Source organism: Panthera pardus, unplaced genomic scaffold, assembly GCF_024362965.1.
Source record: "Panthera pardus isolate Hobbes unplaced genomic scaffold, ASM2436296v1 HiC_scaffold_19, whole genome shotgun sequence".
Classification (NCBI taxonomy): Eukaryota; Metazoa; Chordata; class Mammalia; order Carnivora; family Felidae; genus Panthera; species Panthera pardus.
The window spans coordinates 12,440,744-12,467,997 of record NW_026526754.1 but is presented as its reverse complement, the minus strand read 5'-3'; the positions used below and the strand labels follow the sequence as shown (position 1 = coordinate 12,467,997).

Here is a 27,254-nt window from a genome sequence, read left to right as displayed (position 1 = left end):
AGGAAGCAGCTTGTCACTGAGACAGGCTAGAAGAGAAAAACTGTGAATCAGAAGGGTCCCTACAAGTCACAACTCTGGGGAGAAGGAAAGGCTAACACAATTCAGTCATTCTTCCTTCCTTCTTCTCAGTCCTCTTCCAAATAAACACAACACACAATCCTCTTTCATAAAACTCTGCATGGAGAATCGTGGAGGATTCCTGCTGGTCTGGGACACTGCCAGGCCCTGCCTCAACAGTAACTGCCTGCAATAGCAAGCCCAGGAAAAATGTCCTTCTTCCTTTTGAAAATGAGTGGTAATGATAATAATAATGATAAATCAAGATCTATACAAACTTCAAGAACAAAAAAAATAAGAAATGGCAAATGAAGAATAGTTAACAGAAAAGTTGCCATGAAGCAATGAAAATATTAGCCACACCATTTCACTATAAACTCAAAAAACATAATGGAAAAAATCTGAGAGCACCAAGCAAATAATTAAGAGCGCAGGGAATAAAAAAAAGCAATCAAAGAGATGAAAAATTCATGTGTTCACTCAATAAATACTAATTGAGTTTCCAATATTTTTCATATGTTAAGCATATAGTACTGAACAAAGCCAACAAAGTCCTTGACCTCAGGAAGCTTACATTCTTGGGGGAAATGGATAAAAAAAGTAGAAATAAAGAAATATATAATATGAGGTCAGGCAGTGATATGCCATGAAGTAAACTAAAATAGGACAAGGAGAAAGAGTGAATGCAGGATGTATGCTCTCTTCAGGAGGTGGTCAAGGGATGGCCTCTCTGAGAAAAAGTCATCCAAGTAGAGATGTGAAGCAAGCCATGCAAAGATCTGAGAGAATAACATTCCAGTTAGAAGGAATAGCAAGTACAAAGGCCCTGGGGTGGGAATTATCTCTGAATGTTCGAAGAGCAGCTGATGGATATAGCATAGCTAGAAGACAATGAAACAGGAAGAGTGGAAGAAAACGAGGTCTATGAGAGAAGTAGGTAGGATTAGATGATGCACAGTCTTATAACTCTGAGGGCAATAGGAAGCTGTTGGATGGTTTTAGATATGGAAGTAACATGTTCTAATTCACATTTTTAAAAAATAATTCTTCTTTGTGCAGAACTGATGATGGGGCAATGAGATGGAAACAGGGAGACTACTTCAGTAGTCTATAGGATGGTGGCTTGAACTGGGAGGGTGGTGGTGGAGGTGGTGAGAAGTAGTTTGATTAAATATATATTTGTGAAAGCAGATATATATAAATATATATATAACAAATATATATTTGTTATAGCATTTGTCATTGGACCTCATATAAGATGCAAGAAAAAGAGAGGAATCCGAGATAACTCCAAGGTAGGTTTCTGGCCTGAGGAAAAAGATAAATGGGGGTACTATATACTAGAGGAAGGAGACAAAAGAGAAGAGATCACATCTTCAGGAAAGGAACATAACACAAACATGAGATCTTAGATATTTTCAGTCTGAGCTGCCAATCATTCATTGGGCTGAATACGCGATTCAGAGTTCAGAACATAGGCCATAGCAGAAGAAATAATTATGAAAGTAATCATTTAAAAAGTAGGATTTAAAGCCTTATTCCTAGAAGGAGTCACCTAAAGAATGAGTTGAAAAGAGAAAGAAGTTGAAGGAGCAAGTAATGGGGAGCTCACTACTCGTCGTAAAAGTACATTTAGCGATCAGGAAGAGGAAAGCCATCAAAATAAATAAATAAATAAATAAATAAATAAATAAATAAATAAATAAATAAATAAGTAAATAAATAAATAAGACAAAAACAGCCAGTGAAGTTGGAAGAAAACCAAAGGAGTATCATATCTGAGCTACAAGTGAATAAAAAGGTATAAGAGGGGCGCCTGGGTGGCTCAGTCGGTTAAGCGTCTGACTTCGGCTCAGGTCATGATCTCGCGGTCCGTGAGTTCGAGCCCCGCATTGGGCTCTGGGCTGATGGCTCAGAGCCTGGAGCCTGCTTCCGATTCTGTGTCTTCCTCTCTCTCTGCCCCTCCCCCGTTCATGCTCTGTCTCTCTCTGTCCCAAAAATAAATAAACGTTAAAAAAAATTAAAAAAAAAAAAAAGGTATAAGAAAGAGACACTGAGTCAAATGCTGTGAGAGAACCCAGAAGTGTCAAATTAGTCAAGCATAAGGGTGAATTATAAGAGAAACATACATACACAAAACTCAAAGTAAGGGACACAGAGGATACCCTGATGGATATAATAACAAGGAAATGTAAATGAGCAGAAAAAAAAAAAAGAACCAAAAATGGCAAGAACAAATAATGGGTAATTCAAGAAAAACTTTCTAGAAGTAAACTAAAGATAGATAGTATCTCAAGAAAAGTTTAGTCACACCCTAATAAAATCACTGGATATTAAATTAGAATAAACAATCTTGGGGCATATGTGCTAAAAGATTCAAGTCTCTATAAATCAAGCCGGTGTCATCACACCTCTACATACCATTATGCATCTTTCTTCTGCTTACCATTAAAGCCAGAAGGTGAGGAAAATGCCCACAGAGCTCTTACGAGGAATATACGTGACCCATGAAGGCAAATCTGAAGTTCGGTATAAAGGCAAGACACAAATATTGTCAAACACATAAAACCAAGGAAATACAGTTTCCATAAGCTCTTCTTGAAGGTATTAGTAGGGGATGACTATCACCCAACTAAGAACAAATGAAACTCCAGAAAATAAAGTAAAAATAACCAACTGAGTTGAAAGAAGAAAGAGGAGAAATGATGAGATATAGGAAAGTATACTAATTTCCTCATCCTTCATAGCAGGGTCACAATGTTAAAACACACACAAGCAGTACACACAGGAAAATATTCATAGTCTGGTCTCAGTCACGCTATGGGAAAAGAACAATGATGAATCAGCTTTGGGAAAAGCCTTGTTCGCTGCCCTCAAAGGTAGAGGGTGCTGGCAGAGAAGAGAAGAAACAATAACTAAAGCTAGCAGCGCTCAGAAGAAGAGCAGATATTGTGCAGATCCCAAACAGGGGAGGCAATGGTGTTGCAGCAAGAGCAAATGAGTCTCGGGGACTCATTCATCCGGGGAAAGATCTCTGAAAAATCTCTCGGGAATACCCAGGAAGCCTTTGAGAGGAGGCTGATCTCCAGCAGTTAAACTCATGGACGTTCATACCATAATCTGTACATAAAAAGTAAAGCATATAATTCAAGAAATTAACTTAAAAGTAGGAATAAGACCTTATCTTATAATCATATGCTCCTAAAGCCTAGAACATACAGTTTACATTAAAATACAGAAACAGGTTAAAATAACTGTCCCTTAGAGACTAAAAGGATACATTTGCTATTGGAAGTGAGCCGGGAGAGACAACAAATGTCTCCTTTAATAAACAATTCCGCCTTCTTCCTTTCTAGTGATGACAGCTCAGGTAAGAAGGGATTTGTTGTTGTGTTAAGATGACTTAATTGGATTTGGTACTGGAATCCTTGGAACTACTAATCTATAAATAACGGTGTCCAGAAGTAGCTAGGAAAGAAATGTGACTCCTCAAAAGTTATTTGTACTTATTAATTGTAATTCTCTCCATATCAAATCATAGATATCAAGATCAACAGAGGTAGAAAAAGAACATATAACACAGGAGTGCCTGGACGGCTTAATGAGTTGAGCATGTGACTCTTGATTTCGGCTCAAGTCATGATCTCAGGGTCATGAGATTGAGCCCCACATCAGGTTCCATGCTGGACATGGAGCCTGCTTGGGATTCTCTCTTCCTCTCCCTCTGCCCCTCCCCCGCTTGCACTCTCTGAATGAATGAATGAATGAATGAATGAATGAATACACAAACCCAATAAGGATTTATCCCAGAAATGATAGCTATTAGTTACTGTTGTTCTAGAATGTTCACATTATTCCAGGACCTGCTTCATAGGTAACTATGACAGAAAGCAGCTACCTTTTGGTGTGTTGTTTCCCCCATATCTAAAAGTTCGATGATCTGTGGTCGGCACATCAAACGTGTATTAGCCAGTCTCTGCTCTGTGGTGAGGGACATTTCCTTCAGGAACTCCGAGGGTGTCAGCTAGAATTTAAAAGAAAACAGCTGAAGATTCATAAATGGTTATACTGAAAAAGTATTTTCATGAGTGCCAGTAATGAATAATTTGTGTTTGCAACTTTCAGGGTAATTCTGGAATGCCACTAAGTTCCCTTATAAAATATTTGAATTAACTAAATAATACAAGAGAAGTACCTGTGGACTTTTAAGCTCTTTGCACAGTAATTTGAAATGACATGTGGTTGCTGTTTCCTTGTCATTTTTAAGAAATCACACAAAAGAAACTGGGAGGAGGGAGGGGAGTCAAGAAATTGCACAGGAACATATCCAAAGAGCTTAACATTTATGTTCAGAAGGAGCATCTGAACATACAACCCTGCTTCCAAAATCACTTCTGGTCTTCAGAACTAAGGAATTTGAAATGCTTCTATTTCTCAACTCCAGTTACAACAAACAAAGCCTGTGGGTGTTTTCACTATCCTGCTGTATCAGGTTAAAGAGGAATCTTGTGAAATGAGGAGGATCTAGGAAGTGTGACTGCACAGCTTAGGAATGAGTTTGAACTCTTTCGAAATCACAAGAGCGCATTTAGACCTTGTTTTAAAAGAGCTTGAAGCCCATCCATCACCAGAACCAGCAGCCAGTCATAGTCACACACCCAAACAGGAACACAAAATGCTTTAACACTTTCTAATATTATGGGGGGGGGGGGGGGGGGGGGATGTAACCTATTATTTAAATAAAAATCATTTAAATAACCCAACAAGGTTTAGTTACCCAGGACCAAACACCATTATCTACTTATTGTTGTTCTGGAATGTTCCAGGGCTTACTTTATATGCAAGGGGGGATGATGATCACTGACAGCAACATCATGCTTGAGCATATACCAAGACTTTTTAAAACATTCAGAGGTTATACAATTTAGTTGATTGATTTCACCTTGGGTTAAAATCACTGCTCTTCAAAATGCATACAAAATTAATTTCTGTGATTGAATCCATTTAAATGAAGGCATATTTCTAATACAGCTTCCGACTTCATTTTTGAGGTTCTTTTTGACTGGAACCCAGATTAGAATACTAAAATGTTAGGAAATTTCAGCTGTGTTGCGGTTTAAATAAAAATAATAAAATCTTAAAAGCAAATGTCAGGAGTTACTTTAAATACAAAACTATAACCACCATAAAAGTGATTGATGATAGGTTTTATTTTTTCAATCAGAACATAACTTGAGACTAGTTTTTTAAACATGGTGAATACCATCTCGAACCCTACACATTATTGTTGATATTCTCTATAGCATGAGTTTATAATTCAGTTCTCATCAAATTATTATAACTCATTAAAAACAGAAATATTTTGGGGCGCCTGGGTGGCGCAGTCGGTTAAGCGTCCGACTTCAGCCAGGTCACGATCTCGCGGTCCGTGAGTTCGAGCCCCGCGTCAGGCTCTGGGCTGATGGCTCAGAGCCTGGAGGCTGTTTCCGATTCTGTGTCTCCCTCTCTCTCTGCCCCTCCCCCATTCATGCTCTGTCTCTCTCTGTTCCAAAAATAAATAAACGTTGAAAAAAAAAAAATTAAAAAAAAAAAAAACCAGAAATATTTTTTATTTTAAAGGACAGGGAAAATGTATTTTTCTTTGATATCATATAGTCTTTACTTTGATACTCTATGTTCTACAAATATGCAAACAGAAACAACTCTTGCCAATCAACACATAATAAATTATTTAAGTTAAACCCTATGAAATTCTGATATCTGATTGGTTTGAACTACACAGTCTCACAGGGTTCAACCCAACATTTGGAAAACCATAATAATTTGATTGCATAGTCTTACTTCAACTGATTAACTGAAGCAATTCAAGCCTCTACTTTGAGGTACGTGGTTTCAAAAACTCTCCCGGCTCTGAGTGGTGCCTGTGCTCTGCCCCAAGCTACCATGTTATCTAAATGGATCTCATCAGTCCGCACTTCTCCATGTGATCTCTGAGACTGCCAAGTAGCAGCTGTCGTCCTCCTGAGGAGGCTGCATTAGGTATGTTACACAGAAAGTCTCAGATACATTACCATTCGATTTACTTCTTCTTTTGTAACCAACTTTGGATTTAAGGGTGGCAAAACCTTGCTTTGGAACCCTTTCAGCATTCTGACTAACCCCATCTGAACAGCCCCCATGGACTCCTCGAGTCTTCTACCCGCCATCTTTAGTTCTTTCTTTCATTCACCTAGGAGTGAAAATAAAAAAGTTTTAGAGAAAATAACAGCTAATTCCTGAATATGGGTCACAATTTATTAAAAGCTTTTTCAAATGCAAAAGTTTTAGAAAAGACCAATCTTCAAAAACACATTGAATTCTTGTAACAAATGCCTTAACTAAAGGAATCTATTCCATGTACTTAGTCCAGAGTTGGCCTCCTTCCAAAATCTAGGGTTCCTTTTAGACAAACCAAGTGATTCTGGAGTGAGCTCAGGCAAGATGTGGAAATATAAGCAGTTCTTACATTTTGGTACTTTTATCCTCCAAGACAAAAAAAGTAAACACTGCTCAATAAATACACTTCATAGCTTGCTACTTTATAGGCTTATTTGATAATTCTCTCTCATGACACCCTCCAAACAGAAAAAAAACATAAGGCTTCAGGCCTTCACAGCTGGGCAGAGACTAAAAACCCAGTAGGAGATGAGATAAGGATGAGGAAGTTTCTGGAGAATTTTTGAAGTTTTTAGTCATAAATAAGTTATTAAACAGCCACCCCCCACATCCCAAATCAAAGAGCTAAGACATCTGCCCTCCATAAATTCTTCCTTATGCCTTGTAGGAGGATACTTGCAACTGTGGGGGCCTATTTATAACTACATGGGGATTTCTACTTTCAGTAATATAGCACACTAGTTTATCCAACCCTGTGCCAAAGGGAATAAACAAATAAATAAAACACCTAACAATGCTTGATACCATGTCAAAAAAAAACCCGTAAAAATCATTACAAACCTCACAAGACAAGAAGTCATTACCAGGAAAAAACAAGTGAAGAAAGAGGTACATAAAGAAAAATAAATCTGAGTGAAAATTTTAATAAGGTACACTAAACTAAAGCAGCAAAACATCCAAGGAAATGAACATGAAATTTTAGAAAAGGAAAAAAAAAAAATCAGAGAATAAATGGTTGAAATAGTAGACAGTCCAAAAGTAGATCTGAGGCACCTGGATGGCTCAGTCCATTAAGTGTCCAACTTTTTCGGCTCAGGTCATGATCTCACAGTTAGTGGGTTCGAGCCCTGCATCGGGCTCTATGCTGATGGCTCAGACCCTGGAGCCTGCTTCAGATTCCGTGTCTCCCTCTGTCTCTGCCCCTCCCCTGTTAGCGCTCTGTATCTCTCTGTCTCTCAAAATTGAATAAAACATTTTTTAAAAATTAAAAAAAAAGAAGAAGATCCAACACACTATAACTGGTGCCCATGAAGAAGAAAAATTACTGAAGTGGAACTAATATTTAAAACTATCATCCAGGGGCGTCTGGGTGGCTCGGTCGGTTAAGCGTCCGACTTCGGCTCAGGTCATGATCTCATGGTCCGTGAGTTCAAGCCCCGCGTCGGGCTCTGTGCTGACAGCTCAGAGCCTGGAGCCTGTTTCAGATTCTGTGTCTCCCTCTCTCTCTGCCCCTCCCCTGTTCATGCTCTGTCTCTCTGTCTCAAAAATAAATAAACGTTTAAAAAAAAAATTTAAAAAAAACTATCATCCAAGAAAACTTTACAGAAATAAAAGAAAACATAATGAAAAGGGACTGGTAGTTACTCAGGAAGACAGACCCAGAATGGTCAACTCTGAGCCATATCTGTTCGGGTTTTTTTAAGCTTATTTATTTATTTTGAGAGAGACAAACAGAGTTGGAGTGGGAGAGGGGCAGAGAAAGACAGAGAACCCCAAGCAGGCTCCACGCTGTCAGCACAGAGCCCACGCAGGTACAGAACTCACGAAACGATGAGATCAAGACCTGAGCCAAAATCAAGAATCAGGCGCTCAGTAGACTGAGCCACCCAGGTGGTCCAACTCTGAATCACACCATAACAGAACTATTAGACTTTACAGAATTTTTAAAAGGCCTCATATCCTCCAGACAAAAAGATAAAGTAACTTACAAGGGCAAGAGAATTAGATGTCATTGGACCTTGATTTTTCAACTATGCTTTTGCAACCTATGAAATGAGAAAAGAGAGGAGCAACATTTTCCAAAAACTTTAAAAAGTGTGAGCCAAGGAGTTTATATACATCCAAGCTCTCCTTCAGTTATCAAAGCTACAGGAAAGGAGTTTTGAACATGCAAAATTTCAGGGAAAATTGTAAACAAGTTCCCTTCCTTAGGAATCTACCAGAGGATGGGCTTCAGCCAACCAAAAAGTGACCAGGAACCTCAGCAAAAGAACTGACAATGAACATTTCATGTATTTAACTGTAGAGCTAATTTTAATGATGAAGTTGGAGACACAAGGAGAAAATAGAATTCAAACATATTTTCTGACAAAGTAGAAATACAATTTTAAAAGTAAAAAATAGAAATAAAATCAAAAGTTGACTAAGATCATTAACAATTGTGTAAGTAATAGGTAGGAGTCAAACTGTTTAACCAGATAGAATAAAGGAGCTTAGGGGGGCGACTGGGTGACTCAGTGGGTTGAGCGACCCACTTCGGTTCAAGTCATGATCTCGCGGTTTGTGAGTTGGAGCCTCACATCGGGACCTGTGCTGACAGTTCAGAGCCTGGAGCCTGTTTTGGAATTGTGACTCCCTCCTTCTCTGCCCCTCCCCCGCTCATACTCTGTCTCTGTCTCTCAAAAAATAAACGTTAAAAAAGTTTAAAAAATAAAGGAGCTTAAGGAATTATGGTAGAAAGCCTGTACAATGGCAGTCAATGATACCTGTTTCCAAGCACTCATGTGTTTGTGTAATGCCCTGTCCCTGAGTGCAGACTATCCTTTGGTATTCTAACAAATATAATGCGGCACAAGCAAAGTGTGTCACTTTCTGAGATTAGTCATAAAGAGACGTGGTTCCATCTTGGGTACTATCTGGCTCCCTGTAAGATCATCAGCTGCCACATTGTAAGGACACTCAGAAAGCCTATAGAGAAGCCCATGTGGTGAGGGACCAAGCCTGCCAGCAATGACATGAGTGAACCTGGAAGGGGATCTTCCAAGGCCTGCCAACAACCATGTGAATGAGCTTGAAGGTGGATTTGCCATCTCCATTTTTGTGTTGGAATGACTACAGGCCCAGCCAACAGCTTGATTTGAGATGCAAGACAGACACTGAGGAGGAAGCACCAGCTAATAAGCCACAGCTAGATTCCTGACCCATAGAAAATGGGAGAAAACTAATATTCATGGCTTTGGTTGGGGGTAATTTGTTACATAGCAATAAATTACTACTGTAGGCATTATATGGGTTTTATACACACCAAAAAAACTAAACCTAAAAGTAAACCTTCCTAAATACCAAAAGAAATTTTAGAAAAAGCAAAGAAGACATACTAAACATAGAAAGACAAACACAAAAAATTAACTGTAATGCACATAATTATTACAACACAAAGTAATATTGGAAGTGATGTCACCAACATGGTGCAACAGGTGCCAACTTCATAAAAAAAACCAACTAGAAACTATCCATACTCAAGATACCTTTGTGAAAATCCCAGAGCCCAGAGGTGAGGCTGAAGTGCCCCCTTGGATCAGAGAGACATGGGAGAACCTCAGAAACTTTATGTTCAGTAAAATAAGCCAGTTTATAAAAGACCACATATTGCATGAGTCTATGCACATGAAGTGTCCAAAACAGGGAAATCTCTAGAGAGAAAGAGTAAATTAGCAGTTGCCTAGGGCTACAAGAAATGAAGGAATGGCAGGGTGATACCTAAAAGGGATGGGATATCTTATTGAGATGATGAAAATGTTCTAAAATTGACTGTGGTGATGATTGCACATATTTGTGAATATACTAAAAACTACTGAGTTCTATATATGCCTTAAGGGTAAATTGTATGGTATGTGAGTTTAATCTCAATAAAGTTGTTAAAAATACATTTAAAAACATTTTAAAAATCAATTCTTAAAAACTGAAAACCAGCAAAAGGAATGAACCTTGCTGTACATCAAGTCGGTGTCATAACCACAAAGAGAAAACAATTATTCCAACTGACCTTAAAATACAGTGTTTTGACTAGACTATCTTCATTGTAGTCTTAGTGTTAGTCATAATATTAGTAATAATATTTTTCTTTGGCTCTAGCCCCAAAATGAGGCTTGAACTAACAACCCCAAGATCAAGAGTTGCACGCTCTACTGACTGAGCCAGCCAGGCACCCCAGTAATAATATTTTTAAAACATGTAATTAAATCAATTTTGTTAAGAACAAAAGCATTTCAGCTTCATAAAAAATAAAACCAAAGTTCTTATATTAATAAATCCTATAATCTTACATTTAAATTGAAAATAATTGTAAGTTCGTGATTATTTTCTCCTTTTAAATAGCCTGACTACTGGGATGCCTGGATGACTCAGTTGGTTAATTGTCCCACTCCTGATCTCGGCTTAGGTCATGGTCTCATGGTTTGTGGGATCAAGCCCCATATCAGGCTGAATGCTGATAGCATGGAGCCTGCTTGGGATTCTCTCTTTATTCTCTCTCTCTCTGTTTCTCTCTCAATCTCTCTCTCTCTCTCTCTCTCTCTCTTTCTCAAAATAAATGAATAAACTTAAAAAAAAATTAAATAACATGCATAATGAAAGAGCTCAGAAACAATGAAGGCCCGGTAAGCAATAATAGTCCAAGGACATACTGTGGTCTCTAAATACCCCACTAAAAGGAACCACTGCTCCTTGGAGACATGGGTAATTTGAGGTCTGAGGCATAAAATGTTTACGATGAACTTGGAACATTCTATTTTACCATAGAACAAGGACATTATCAAAGGCAACTGGGGTTGTGTCTGAAGGACCCAGAGTAATTTGAAGGAGTTCCCATTCACCAAAGATAAGACAATTTGAATATGTTTTTTTTAAAAGTCTTCAATGGATAAGTCTCTAAAAATCTAAGTTCAAATGATACTAAAAAAAAAAAAAACTCATTGGTCACCTTTGGAAGTTGCTAAGGCACAAAACTATTTTGGAAATAATAAAAGGAAAGAATCAATCATTTGTCGTGCACTTTTTTTGTTCAAATTGCACTGCAAGTTAACCAAATGATTGAGGAAGGAAAATGATTCTTCATAGAACAATTCCAGCTAATAAACTCAGAAGTAACAGAAAAAAAATGACCATTATGCAGTCCCTAATGAAACGAAAGATCATCAATGCTAAAACCATTAGGAAAGATGTTGCTGAAGAACTCTATAATGGCTCAATCAGGCTAACAACACCTGAGCCCTCTGAATCAATCTCAACACCAAATGAGTGAAAACCAGACATATTATGTGCCTCCTGTCATGATGTACCACACAGCACCAGCTATGCAGAACTGTTAACAAAAATCTACACCTCTAGACCTACCAGCCAGGTTGTAGGAGACACGGGGAATGGAGGAACAAGTATATTCTGGAGGAATACAATTAAGCTAAGTGCAGAATGTGGGAAATATTATAGGAAAATGAGAGAAAATCAGAGAGTTGTGGGTGGGAGGCAGTTATAAATTAGAAGAACCTTAAACCAACCAAATGCAAAGCTACATCTCGTTTGGATGATGATTCAAATACGTGAATAAAAGATGATATAAAATAATTACTGAGTTTTTTGTAGGATAATGGTACCGTGGATGTGGTTTTTTTTAAAGAATATTCTTATCTGTTAGAGATATGTATCATTTATGGGTAAAGGGGAATTATGTCTGAAATTTACTTTAAAATACTCCATGAGGGGTGCCTGGGTAGCTCAGTTGGTTAAGCGAGTGACTTCGGCTCAGGTCATGATCTCACAGTCTGTGTCTTTGAGCCCCAAATCGGGCTCTGTGCTGTCCGCTCAGAGCCTGGGGACCGCTTCAGATTCCGTGTCTCCCTCTCTCTCTGTCCCTCCCCGCTTGTGTTCTGTTTCTCTCTCTCTCTCTCAAAAATAAATAAACATTAAAAAATATTTTTTAAATACTCCAGGAAAAAATGTGTGTGGGGGTAGGAATGCAGGTATGGGTGCGTGGGTATGTGAGGGAGAAGGACAGAAGAAATAAGAATGGGAGAATACTGACAAACATCGAAGATATAGCATTCTCTCCACTTTTGTGTACGTTTTTAAATTTTCATAATTAAAATATTAATACGTACAAAATCCTGTGCATGATTATTCATAAGAGCTTTCACACCTAAATGTCCCTCAGCAGGGCATGATGAAACAAAGAGTGGTACTTGGTGCCGCAATAAAAAAGAACAAATGATTGATAACAACCTGGATGGATCTCAGGGACAAAAAGAAAATGGAAAAAGACGACAATCCCAACAGGTTGCATACTGTGTGATTCCATTTATATGATATTCTCAAATGACACAATTACAGAGACGAAGGACAAATTAGTGGCTGCCACAGGTTACAGATGGTGCTGGCGGGGGGATGTCTGTGGTGATAAAATAGACACAGGGAAGAAATTAGATGATAGGCAAAAATCTTAAGGCTTATAGAGTTGGAGTGAATAAGAAAATTTGCTAATAGGAAGTTTTTTACTTCTTACAAGTTATGCATTCGATTTCTAGTGCTATTACTGAACCTAACAAAGGGATTTCTGTAACTTGATTGTGGTGGAAGTTATATATATTTACACATGCAATATATTGACATGGAACTATACACACACATTGTACCAAGGACGAATTTTTGATTGTGATATTATGCTCTAGTTATATAAGATGTTACCATGAGGGAAATAGGAGGTCAAGGATATATGAGACCTCTCCGTGCTTCCTTTGCAACTTCCTGTGAATCTATAGTTATTTCAAAATAAAATGTTTTAAAAGTTTTTTAAGAAAAAGAAAGAGAGACAGGCAAAACTCATTGTTGATGAAGATGTTATAAAGGTGGGCATTTGTACCCTACAGCTAACTTCATTTTGGCAACCTTTAAAAATTGTGCCTATTCTTTGATGCATAAATATGTTCTGCTGGAGGATTTACCCCAGATATGGAAAGACGTATTCATAAGCTACGCTGTAACTTGAATTGACCATTCTATTTCAACAGAACGGAAATACAATGATTTCTATCAAACCAAAACACAAAGCAGTTACCTTGTTAAAATCTGATGACTCGGGTATTTTTTTATTAAAACTAATTTCTTTCTATAACTGATTTCTTAAGTGCTTTAAATATCTTGGCCATTTTCTTCTTTTATTTTCTTCCTGTTTTGGCCACTAATACCATGATTACAATTCAGGCCTGCAGGATTTGGATCATGCTGCTGCAGTTCCTTAACAACAAGGGTTAAGATATTTTTCCCTAAAAATCTGCTCACACTGCTCCTTCTGTCTGCAACATCCTTTCTTTACCTCTGCACAGATCCCTTCCTGATTCAAATGTCATTTCCTTATCAAAGCAATTTGTTTCTGATCTTACCAGCTTGAAGTGACTGTTCAACATCTCTGACCTTCCAGTATCTTACTTTTTCTCTCTTTTATGACACCTAAAACTTTCTACTTTATAGTTATGTGTGTGCTTATTCTGATCTTAATAGACCATAGACTCCTTGAGGTAGAGACTGTAATGCATACTGCCTTGTATTTAATGCATGCCTATGAATTTCTAATGAACCACTGACCAGTAAATTAGACAGAGTCGATATTCAGGGGTGTTATTAAAAATGACAATCAGCTAACCTGCTGCTCCAATATCTAACACAAAACTGAATCCATACAAATAGGCCAAATGCATTCATGTCCCTGGAATGCCTTGGCTCATGTAATCCATCAGTCAACTTAATGCCCTGCTTTTTAATGTTTTTAAGTTTATTTATTTATTTAGAGAGAGAGAGAGTGCATGAGAGGGACAGAGACGGAGAGAGAGAGAATCTTGAGCAGATTCCACGGTCAGAACAGAACCTAATGTGGGGCTCGATCTCACAACTCTGAGATCATGACCTGAGCAGAAATCAAGAGTCAGATGCTTACCTGACTGAGCCACCCAGATGCCCCAACACCCTGCTTTAAAAGACCATCCTCTGATCAAAAATATGGTAAAAGGGGCCATGAACCAAAGAACTTTTTAACTAAGGAGGTCTGGATAACACTTTTATTAGGGCATTTACTGCACCAACTAGGCATATACACCAAATCTTCAGTTTGCACCAATAATAAATTTTTATTTTTTTAAATGAACTTTGGGGAAGATGGCAGCATAGGAGGATGCTGGGCTCACCGCATCCTGTGGATCACTTAGATTCCACCCACACCTGCCTAAATGCCCAGAAAATCACCAGAAGCCTACCAGAACGGATTCTCCGGAGACAAGCGTAGACGAGAGGACCACGGAAGAGGGTAGGAAGGGTGGAGAGGCAGTGCACCCTACACAGACTGGCGGGAGGGAGCCAGGGAGGAGGGGCAGCCCGCCAGCCAAGCAGAGCCCCTGAGTCTGGGTTGCAAAAGCGGAGGGGCTGGAGGGAGTGTGTTCGGACAGCAAGCAGGATTTAATATCTGGAACGTTGTAAGTTAACAGATCTGCTCGGAGAGCGGGAGGGCTGGAGGACAACGGGAGGGAGAGTTGTTGAGCCCTGGATGACAGCACAGCTTGGCAGGAAACAAAGGTGCTCACCAGTGCCATCTCCCTCACCCATCCCCCAGCCGAAACCACAAAGGGAACCAGTTCCTGTCAGGGAACTTGCTTGCACTGTGCAAACACCCAACGCTGTGCTTCTATGGATCCATCCGTCCGGTGGGTCTGACTCCCTCCCTGTGCCGCAGGGCCCCTCCGGAAGCGGATCTCCCAAGGAAAAGTGAACTGAGCCTGCTCCTCCCACCTTGCTCCTCCCACCTGTTCACCTTGCCGATCGACCCCAGCTAATACGCCAGATCCCCAGCACCACAAGCCTGGCAGTGTGCAAGTAGCCCAGACGGGCCACACCACCCCACAGTGAATCCCGCCCCTAGGAGAGGGGAAGAGAAGGCACACACCAGTCTGACTGTGGCCCCAGCGGTGGACTGGGGGCAGACATCAGGTCTGATTGTGGCCCCACCCACAAACGCAAGTTATTCAAGACAGCACAGGGGAGGTGCCCTGTAGTTCTGCACCACTCCAGGGACTATCCAAAATGACGAAACAGAAGAATTCCCCTCAAAAGAATCTCCAGGAAATAACGACAGCTAATGAACTGATCAAAAAGGATTTAAACAATATAACAGAAAGTGAATTTAGAAAAATAGTCATAAAATTAATCGCTGGGCTTGAAAACAGTATAAAGGACAGCAGAGAATCTCTTGCTACAGAGATCAAGGGACTAAGGAACAGCCAGGGGGAGCTAAAAAGTGCTATTAATGAGCTGCAAAATAAAATGGAGACGACCACAGCTCGGATTGAAGAGGTAGAGGAGAGAATAGGTGAATTAGAAGATAAAATTATGGAAAAAGAAGAAGCTGAGAAAAAGAGAGATAAAAAAATCCAGGAGTACGAGGGGAAAATTAGAGAACTAAGTGATGCACTGAAGAGAAATAATCAACGCATAATTGGTATTACAGAGGAGGAAGAGAGGGAAAGGTGCTGAAGGTGTACTTGAAGAAATAATAGCTGAGAATTTCCCTGATCTAGGGAAGGCAAAAGGCATTGAAATCCAAGAGGCATAGAGAACTCCCTTCAGACGTACCTTGAATCGATCTTTGGCACGACACATCATGGTGAAACTGGCAAAATACAAGGATAAAGAGAAAATTCTAAAAGCAGCTAGGGATAAATGTGCTCTAACATATAAAGGGAAACCGATAAGACTAGTGAACGGACCTCTCTACTGAAACCTGGCAGGCCAGAAAGGAAAGGCAGGAAATCTTCAATATGATGAACAGAAAAAATATGCAGCTGAGAATCCTCTATCCAGCAAATCTATCATTTAAACACAAGGAAAGATAAAGGTCTTCCCAAACAAACAAAGACTGAAGGAATTCGTCACCACTAAACCAGCCCTACAAGAGATCCTAAGGGGGATCCTGTGAGACAAAGTACCAGATATCACTACAAGCATGAAACCTACAGACATCACAATGACTCTAAACCCATATCTTTCCATAATAACACTGAATGTAAATGGACTCAATGCGCCAACCAAAAGACACAGGGTATCAGAATGGATAAAAAAAACAAGACAGATCTATTTTCTGTCTACAAGAGACCACTTTAGACCTGAGGACACTTTCAGATTGAAAGTAAGGGGATGGAGAACTATTTATCATGCTACTGGAAGTCAGAAGAAAGCTGGAGTAACCATACTTATATCAGACAAACTAGACTTTAAAGGCTGTAACAAGAGATAAAGAAGGGCATTATAATAATTACAGGATCTATTCATCAAGAAGAACTAACAATTATAAATGTCTATGCGCCGAATATGGGAGCCCCCAAATATATAAAACAATTAATCACAAACATAAGCAACCTTATTGACAAGAATGTGGTCATTGCAGGGGACTTTAATACCCCACTCACAAAAATGGATAGATGATCTAGACACATGGTCAATTAAGAAACAAGGGCCCTGAATGATACATTGGATCAGATGGACTTGACAGATATATTTAGAACTCTGCATCCCAAAGCAACAGAATATACTTTCTTCTTCAGTGCACATGGAACATTCTCCAAGACAGATCACATACTGGGTCACAAAACAGCCCTTCATAAGTATACAAGAATTGAGATCATACCATGCATACTTTTGGACCACAATGCTATGAAGCTTGAAATCAACCACAGGAAAAAGTCTGGAAAACCTCCAAAAGCATGGAGGTTAAAGAACACCCTATTAAAGAATGAATGGGTCAACTAGGCAATTAGAGAAGAAATTAAAAAAATATATGGAAACAAACGAAAATGAAAATACAACAATCCAAACGCTTTGGGATGCAGCGAAGGCAGTCCTGAGAGGAAAATACATTGCAATCCAGGCCTATCTCAAGAAACAAGAAAAATCCCAAACACAAATTCTAACACCACACCTAAAGGAAATAGAAGCAGAACAGCAAAGACACCCCAAACCCAGCAGAAGAAGAGAAATAATAAAGATAAGAGCAGAAATAAACAATATAGAATCTAAAAAACTGTAGAGCAGATCAAAGAAACCAAGAGTTGGTTTTTTGAAAAAATACACAAAATTGATAAACCTCTAGCCAGGCTTCTCAAAAAGAAAAGGGAGATGACCCAAATAGATAAAATCATGAATGAAAATGGAATGATTACAACCAATCCTCAGAAATACAAGCAGTTATCAGAGAATACTATGAAAAATTATATGCCAACAAACTGGACAACCTGGAAGAAATGGACAAATTCCTAAACACCCACACACTTCCAAAACTCAAACAGAAGGAAATAGAAAGCTTGAACAGACCCATAACCAGCAAAGAAATTGAATCGGTTATCAAAAATCTCCCAACAAATAAGAGTCCAGGACCAGATGGCTTCCCAGGGGAATTCTACCACACATTTAAAGCAGAGATAATACCTACCCTTCTCAAGCTATTCCAGAAAATAGAAAGGGAAGGAAAACTTCCAGACTCATTCTATGAAGCCAGTATTACTTTGATTCCTAAACCAGACAGAGACCCAGTAAAAAAAGAGAACTACAGGCCAATATCCCTGATGAATATGGATACAAAAATTCTCAATAAGATACTAGCAAATCGAATTCAACGGCATATAAAAAGAATTATTCACCATGATCAAGTGGGATTCATTCCTGGGATGCAGGGCTGGTTCAACATTCGCAAATCAATCAATGTGATACATCACATTAACAAAAAAAAGAGAAGAACCATATGATCCTGTCAATCGATGCAGAAAAGGCCTTTGACAAAATCCAGTACCCTTTCTTAATAAAAACCCCCGAGAAAGTCGGGATAGAAGGAACATACTTAAAGATCATAAAAGCCATTTATGAAAAGCCCACAGCTAACATCATCCTCAATGGGGAAAAACTGGGAGCTTTTTCCCTGAGATCAGGAACACGACAGGGATGCCCACTCTCACCGCTGTTGTTTAACGTAGTGCTGGAAGTTCTAGCATCAGCAATCAGACAACAAAAGGAAATCAAAGGCATCAAAATTGGCAAAGATGCAGTCAAGCTTTCACTTTTTGCAGATGACATGATATTATACGTGGAAAACCCGATAGACTCCACCAAAAGTCTGCTAGAACTGATACATGAATTCAGCAAAGTTGCAGGATACAAAATCAAAGTACTGAAATCAGTTGCATTCTTATACACTAATAATGAAGCAACAGAAAGACAAATAAAGAAACTGATCCCATTCACAATTGCACCAAGAGGCATAAAACACCTAGGAATAAATCTAACCAAAGATGTACAAGATCTGTATGCTGAAAACTATAGAAAGCTTAGGAAGGAAATTGAAGAAGATATAAAGAAATGGAAAAACATTCCGTGCTTGTGGGTTGGAAGAATAAATATTGTTAAAATGTCAATACTACCCAAGGCTATCTACACATTCAATGCAATCCCAATCAAAATTGCACCAGCATTCTTCTCGAAGCTAGAACGAGCAATCCTAAAATTCATTTGGAACCACAAAAGGCCCCGAATAGCCAAAGTAATTTTGAAGAAGACCAAAGCGGGAGGCATCACAATCCCAGACTTTAGACTCTACTACAAAGCTGTAATCATCAAGACAGCATGGTATTGGCACAAAAACAGACACATACACCAATGGAATAGAATAGAAACCCCAGAACTAGACCCACAAAAGTATGGCCAACTAATCTTTGACAAACTAGGAAAGAACATCCAATGGAAAAAAGACAGTCTCTTTAACAAATGGTGCTGGGAGAACTGGACAGCAACATGCAGAAGAATGAAACTAGACCCCTTTCTTACACCATTCACAAAAACAAACTCAAAATGGATAAAGGACCTGAATGTGAGACAGGAAACCATCAAAACCCTAGAGGAGAAAGCAGGAAAAGACCTCTCTGACCTCAGCCGTAGCAATCTCTTACTCGACACATCCCCAAAGGCAAGGAAATTAAAAGCAAAAATGAACTCTTGGGACCTCATGAAGATAAAAAGCTTCTGCACAGCAAAGGAAACAATCAACAAAACTAAAAGGCAACCCACGGAATGGGAAAAGATATTTGCAAATGACATAGCGGACAAAGGGCTAGTATTCAAAATCTATAAAGAGCTCACCAAACTCCACACCCGAAAAACAAATAATCCAGTGAAGAAATGGGCAGAAAACATGAATAGACACTTCTCTAAAGAAGACATCCGGATGGCCAACAGGCACATGAAAAGATGTTCAACGTCGCTCCTCATCAGGGAAATACAAATCAAAACCACACTCAGATATCACCTCACGCCAGTCAGACTGGCCAAAATGAACAAATCAGGAGACTATAGATGCTGGTGAGGATGTGGAGAAATGGGAACCCTCTTGCACTGTTGTTGGGAATGTAAACTGGTGCAGCTGCTCTGGAAAACAGTGTGGAGATTCCTCAAAAAATTAAAAATAGATGTGCCCTATGACCCAGCAGTAGCACTGCTAGGAATTTACCCAAGGGATACAGGAGTACTGATGCATAGGCGCATTTGTACCCCAATGTTTACAGCAGTACTCTCAACAATAGCCAAATTGTGGAAAAAACCTAAATGTCCATCAACTGATGAATGGATAAAGAAATTGTGGTTTATATACACAATGGAGTACTACGTGGCAATGAGAAAGTATGAAATATGGCCTTTTGTAGAAACGTGGATAGAACTGGAGAGTGTGATGCTAGGTGAAATAAGCCATACAGGGAAAGACAGATACCATATGTTTTCACTCTTATGTGGATCCTGAGAAACTTAACAGAAACCCATGGGGGAGGGGAAGGAAAAAAAAAAAAAGGAGGTTAGAGTGGGAGGGAGCCAAAGCATAAGAGAGTCTTAAAAACTGAGAACAAACTGAGGGTTGATGGGGGTGGGAGGGAGGGGAGGGTGGGTGATGGGTATTGAGGAGGGCACCTTTTGGGATGGGCACTGGGTGTTGTATGGAAACCAATTTGACAATAAATTTCATATATTAAAAAAATACAAATAAAAATAAAAAATAAATGAACACAAACTCCTGGAATTCTATTTTAATTAAATACCCAATATATCTTTTTCCACCCTCCATTCCCCTGTATAGCCAGCATGCACATGCACGTGTGAACATGTACACTCACATGCACACTCCTTTTTCTTTCTCTTCCTCTATTTCTCATCATCTTGGTTTTCACCATCTGTTCCTCAAGCCAATAGTCTGAGAGTCCCCCTCAACTCCTGCCTCCTCAACCCTTCTCATATCTTCACTCTTGCCTCTGCAGCCCACATCTCACAGCGGACCCCGGCCCAATCTCTGAGCAGTACTGTCAACATCTTGACTGCAGGTCTTGCTGTCTCAGCCAGTAAAACCCCAACCCTGGGTCAGTTCAGCTGCTCTTCCCTCCTACCCCAGGCTGGGAGGACTGCATGACATATATTATTAAATTAGAATGCCCCCCAGACCCTGTGGGGATATGTACATGCCACATAAACAACCATCATGATCATCATAACCGTCCCCCATTCCTCATTTCCGTCCATCTCTTCTTGCTTTCCCTTCATCTTAAATGTCTCAAAGACTTATTGCCTTGTATTTTTATTCTTGCCTTCTCCTTCCATCCCCAAGTCCCTCCTTTGTGGAGAGCCAGACAAAAAATTGGCATATGGGCTCCCAGTTTAAATCTCAGAACAAGTTAAAATCTTTTCTCCCCTGTGAGCAACATGTAAGATGAAAACAAATCTCAAAGAACTTCTGTGCCAAACACTGTCTTTCATGTTTATTCGTGCATTGCAGTAGCCCACATGCCTCTAACACATTTAACTATATAGGTTGACAGACTAAAGATGTTTTCCCATAGTTTTGAAAAATAATTTTTTTCCTCTCAGAAGGTATTGTCAGCAGTAATAAACCAAAATCCTGAAGAAGTATTCTATTTTTGTTAAGGCCAAAGGTTTTGGAGTCATCAGACCTGGGTTTTAATCTTCCAAAGCCTCTATTTTCTCATCTGTAGAACGGAGATAACGGTAGTGAGCCTACTCTAATAAGTTATCTATTACCATGTAACAAATTGCTCCAAAAGTTAGCAGTTAGAAACAACACAAAACATTTTGTCATTTCTCACAGTTTCTGTGATTCAAGAATTTGAAAGACGCTGGTGTAGGTGATTCTGGCTTAGGCTCTCTTAGGAGTTTGCAGTCAAAGCTGGCAGCAAGGGCTGTAGCTATCTGAAGGCTTACCTAAGGTTGGAAAAATGCACTTCCAAGATGGCTCACTCACACAGCTAGCAAGATGGTCCTGGCTCTCAGGGGGACACGTCAATTCCTCTCCTCATGGGTCCCTCTAAAGGGCTGCTTAAGTGTCCTCATGGCATGATGACCTTCAGAGCAAGCAACCCAAGAGACCAAGGGAGAGGCTGCAATGTCCTTTGTGACCCAGAAGTCACACACCATCATTTATGCAACACCAATCATCCTCATTCAGTGTGGGAGAAGCCACACAAGGACGTGATCACCAGGAAGGGAGGCTCACCAGGAGCCATCTTGAAAGCCAGCTACTACATTGACCCCGTGTTTAGTATGAGGATTAAATGAAGATAGTGTATATAAAGTACTTTACTTTGTATAGTACCTGGCATATAATTGTTCTTAGTGTTAGCATTAGCAGAAAGTTTGGTGTAAGAAGAAAAGCGATGAATTTGTTCATGTCTTCAATTTCTGCTACTGCCACAGCAAGGGCAGGGCAATTATACTCTGGAACACTGATAAATTTTTCTTTAGCCCCAAACACCATTTTAGCAGGAAAATACCAAAGAAAAAATTAGGGGAAATGCTCAAGTGCAACATGACTTTTGTTCTCAGTGAGGGGTTCTTCAGGAACTCAGAATAAAAGGACTAATTTCAATGTTTTAATCTTACTTCATCTTCCGTGTTTCTACTGTTTCTTAAGCTGCTATGCTCCCTGGTTTTCTATTTGTCTTATCTCTTTTAAGTTGGATTACTTTAGATGTCACAGGTTTCCCACTGGCCTCTGCTCTCTTTCTCCTTGAAATACTTCCTGAAAACAATCTATCTCTGCAGAATGTATGACCTGTTATATCTGATGTAGATTAGAGAGATAAATTTCACAAAGAATCCTCTTGTTTGACCCGTGTTGAAGAAAAGAAAAATGAAGATGTATTTTTTCCTGGTTACCAATTGCAATGTGGGAGGTGGAAGGGTAGGGCGGAGGGGAGTGTTCCCCACACCAACAAGCAATTCTCAGGATACCAGTTGGCTGTCCTACAATTCAACTCAATTTTGACATTATCAACCCAGAGCTAGCATCAGATTCCACAAGTTAAGGGTTCATTCCTACAAGACCCCCCCCCCCAGGACCACCAGATGCTCATCACAAGCCCAGAGTATTACCTGTACTTCTGAGCAACTAGAGATAAATCAGAGGTTCCCAACACCCCCTCCTCAGGTTTCATTAATTTGCTAGAGTGACTCCCAGAACTCAGAGAAACATTTCACTTAACTAGAGCATTGGTTTATTATAAAAGCATATAACTTAGGAACAGCCAGATAGAAGAGATGCAGAGGACAAGGCATGTGGGAAGGGGTACAGAACTTCCATGCCTTCTCCCAAAGCTCCCCTCTCCCCAAATCTCTACATGTTCACCAACCTGGAAGCTTTCCAAACCCTGTCCTCTTGGGCATTTATGGAGGATTTACTACATAGGCATGATTGATCAAACTATTAGCCTTTAAAAACTGATTCTTGGCTCTGCACTGAATGTGGAGCCTGCCTGGGATTCTCTCTCTCCCTCTCTCTCTGCCCCTCTCCTGCTCACACTCTCTCTCTCTCAAAATAAATAAATATTTTAAAAATTTTTTTAATTAAAAAAGAATAACAACACTGATTCAACCTCCAGCCCCACTCTCCTCCAGTGTCTCCTCCCCAGAGGTGGAAGGGACTGAGAGTTCCAACCCTCGAATCACATGGTTGGTTCTTCTGGCAACCAGCCCCCATTCTCAGGTGGGGTCCAAAAGTCATCTCATTAACATAACAAAAGACACCTTTACTGCTTTCCTCCCTTAGGAAATTCCAAGGGTTTTAGGAGCCCTGTAAAGAAATGATGAAAACCAAATATATACTTCGTGTTATAAACCCAAATATCACAAGATGCATGGTGAGAACTAATTTTCCTAGGCTTCAAATTACAAAAAGAACTGCTTCTCAGAGAAAAAAAATGTCAAGTGCTAGAAGCTTGTTCAAACTTAGAACCAGGCCAGACACAGTCATGGATCAGATCTATCAAGGAGATTACCTCCCTACTGCTGACCAGGTAATTCCAGATCGAATAGGTAAAGGTAACATTCCTAGAAGAGGCCGAAACTGCAATCAGATTAGGTAGTAAGTCTTGATTTACTGACATGGGCTTAGCACAAGTGACACTATGTGGGGTCTGTTGTTTCTTTTTTTCTTTTCTTTTCTTTTTTTTTTTCAACACTAAGGACAGGAATAGAGAGAGATACAGCTGCAGAAAGTGCTTATTTATTATTTGTGAGCCCCAATTCACATCATTTTCATGATTTAAACAAGAATTTACAAGTATTACTGTTCCACAATAAATTGCTTTTCTCATATGGAATTCAATTATCTTTCGATTTAATAGAGTATCTACTACTTGCAAAGTACTATATTAATTAAAAATAAAATCAGGGGCGCGTGGGTGTCTCAGTGGCTTGAGCATCTGACTCTAGATTTTGGTTCAGGGCATGATCTCATGGTTCATGAGTTCAAGCCCCACATGATTCATGAGTCCAAGCCCTGCTTGGGATTCTCTCTCTCACCCTCTCTCTCTGTCCCTCCCCAGCTTGCACACACACCCACTTTCTCTCTCTCAAAATCAATAAACTTTAAAAATAAATAAATTAAATTAAAAAAAAATAAAAATCATATTGGTTTTGAAGAGTGAAGAAGAAACTGAGTGTTATAGCCTCTAGCATACAGTAACAAGCACCCAGAAATCTAACTGGATTTTGACTTTGATTTTGCATATCTTCCCACATTCAGCCTTGGTCACAACTCTAAGTGAAAAGCATTGTTGCAATTTGATTGAGCATGTGATAAATTCTGCTTTTAGTTACAATGAGGTGGATAAAAGATAAAGTGATATGGTCTTTTAAAAAATTTTACTGTGAAATTTTACATACATACAGAAAAGTTATATCCATTACAGCTCAATTAATTTACCACATGAACATCCATGTTATGATCATGCAGGTAAAGAAACAGAACACTGTCAGCACCCCCAGAAGGACCCTCATATCCCTTCTCAATCACTAAGCCCTTTCTCCCTACTAAAGGCAATCACTATCTTCACTTTTGTAGAAATCACTTCCTCGATTTTCTTTTATTACCTAAGCATGGATCCCTAAACACTATAGTTTTGCCCAGTTTCTAATATTTGAAACAATGGAATCATACAGTAGGTAGTCTTCTGTGTCTGGCTTCCTCTGTTCTGCTCTATGTACCTATTTCATTGCATATAGCTGTAATCTCTTTTCATTTAAGTTTAATAGTTCACTATTTGAAGTATACTATTATTTATGAGTCCATTCTACTACTGGTTAACATTTGAGTTGTTTCCAGCTTGAGGTTACATGAATAAGACAGTTATGAACAGTCTTATAAATGTCTTTCTGCACACAAGGCCAAGCAGACGATATATCTTGGAATGGAAGTGCTGGGTTGTAGGGTAAGAGTATCTGAAACTATGGTAGATAATGCTAAACAGTTTTCCAAAGTCATTGTACCTATCTATGCTCCCACCAGTAGTGTATGAGAGATCTGGTTGCCATCCAAATTTACTAACACTTGCTATTAGCAACCTAAATTTTAGCTAACCAATGGTGTATCATCATAGCTCATTGTCCTATTAATCTGCATTTCCCTGATAACTAATGAGATTGAGTAGGTTCACATATGTTGACTGCCCATTTGGATGTCCCCTTTTATGAAATGTTGTGTGAAGTGTTCAAATCTCTTGACTTTTTCAGTTGGGTTGTCTTTTATTTCTTGATTTGTAGAAGTCCTTCAAATATTCTGGATGCAAACACTTTGTCAGTTCCATATTTTTGTAGATGTCTTTGCCCACTCTATGGCTTGTTTTTTCAATTCAAGGGGCTTCATGGGCCAACTTCCAGTTCATCCCTATTCCTTTGAGGCAGCCTTTTGAGGTCCAAACCCCAACAGGAATTCACCTGGAGTCTTCTATACTTGGCAGGCCCTAGTCACCAATCCCTGTTGCCTTAGTCCACAAAGACTGTCCCAACTCTTAGTCTCTCAGCTTCTTCCTTGGAATTTGCATGTGCTCTCAGGGGTTCTAAGTTTGAGGCTCACTTCCCTGGGTACCTGTAGCCCCTAGAGCTGGCCTGATAATTCTTCACCACCTTGTCACCTTCTAGTGCCCTGAAGAAGGCTTCTGTTTATAATCTTTCCAGGTTTCCTAGATGTCCTCAGCAGGAGGACAGACCTGCACTACCTAGTCTACCCTTCTCAGAAGCAGACATCCTCGAGGCACCTGGGTGGCTGTTGGTTCAGCGTCCAACTTCAGCTCAGGTCATGATCTCACGGTCCATGAGTTCGAGTCCCGCATCGGGCTCTGTGCTGACAGCTCAGAGCCTGGAGCCTGCTTCAGATTCTGTGTCTCCCTCTCTCTCTGCCCCTCCCCCACTCACACTCTGTCTCTCTCTCTCTCTCTCTCTCAAAAACATAAATAAACATTTAAAAAAAAAAGCAGACATCCTCATTTGCCGAGTGTAAATGGTAGAAGGGGAGAAAACCTACTTCATGTCTATTGAATTTTCCACTGCAAAAATAGAACATTGTTTAAAATTTGAAGATAAAATCGAAAAATGAAGCACAATACAAACAATGCCCAGGACTAGTAAAAGTTAAGTTAGAGCACTCCTCAGATGTCTGAAATTAACCTGGATTATCCATTTATGTCACCTAATCCAAGATTTATAGAGCTGATATCTTGACATTGTGATTTATTTTAGGTATCAAGTTGAGATACAATTATTGTCAACTTGGTGTATTAACAATGAAAATTTACTTGCAGAACTTTAATGGCCAGAAGTAAACATTTTAAATTTCTCCACCAAGCAACCAAGGACATATTTTCAAGCCCCTTCTCATTTGAAGAACCAAAAAAAAAGCAATATATTTTTTGAAAAGGTATATTAAAATTGAGACTCTGAGCTTTAGCTAGATCTTCTTTCAGAAAGTGTCCTGATCCATGTATGGATCTGAATTATGAGACACTATTACAGATACCCTCAGATAACATGGTAAAATGCATAGTTCTTGTCTCTGGAATGCCCAGCCTCTCCTTTCAAGTCCATTAACCCTACTGGTATGCTCTGGTCCCTTCTGTCTAGGTTCTCAGGCTGCCCTGTTTCCCCTGATCAAACTACAAGATTATTTAGAGATAAATCTCTGGAACTCTCTTCTTCCGCCCCACCCCCTTTCCCATGCTAACTTAGTCTCATCCTATAGGGGTCAGTTGTAACATCGCTGCCTCTAGAAAGCCTTTCCTGAAGTCTCATAGCAATTTCACTTTTCACACATGGAGTAAATAATTTGTGTAACTACATTTCTACGTCTGCCTTCTTCACCAGAGAGCAAGTCCCATGAGATAAGAGACCTTGACCATTATCCTCATCACTGGCGTATATACCTAAAATAATGCCTAACATGGAGTCAATAAATATTTGTTGAATGATTGGATAGGTAGCTAAATCACTAAACCACTTATGCTTTATTTTTTTAAAAAAAGGAATCATGGGGCACCTGGGTGGCTCAGCTGGTTAAGCTACTGACTTTGGCTCAGGTCATGATCTCGCAGTTTGTGAGTTCGAGCCCCGCGTCGGGCTCTGTGCTGACAACTCAC

General features: G+C 39.5%; 1 protein-coding gene across 12 annotated transcripts in view; it reads right to left on the bottom strand.

Annotated features, from left to right (window-relative positions):
* The window catches only part of HYDIN (HYDIN axonemal central pair apparatus protein), a 433,704-nt gene that overhangs the window by 334,215 nt on the left and 72,235 nt on the right, over positions 1 to 27,254 (bottom strand). For all 12 annotated transcript variants that reach the window (XR_008423557.1, XR_008423558.1, XR_008423559.1 and 9 more), the window contains 2 exons: positions 6,129 to 6,286; positions 3,956 to 4,081 (listed from right to left, as the gene is read on the bottom strand). Coding sequence is in view for 9 of the 12 variants with exons in the window: in XM_053906649.1 (XP_053762624.1) it covers positions 3,956 to 4,081; positions 6,129 to 6,263 (261 nt within the window). In the remaining 3 variants the exon portion in view is untranslated. The remainder of the gene's footprint in view (positions 1 to 3,955; positions 4,082 to 6,128; positions 6,287 to 27,254) is intronic.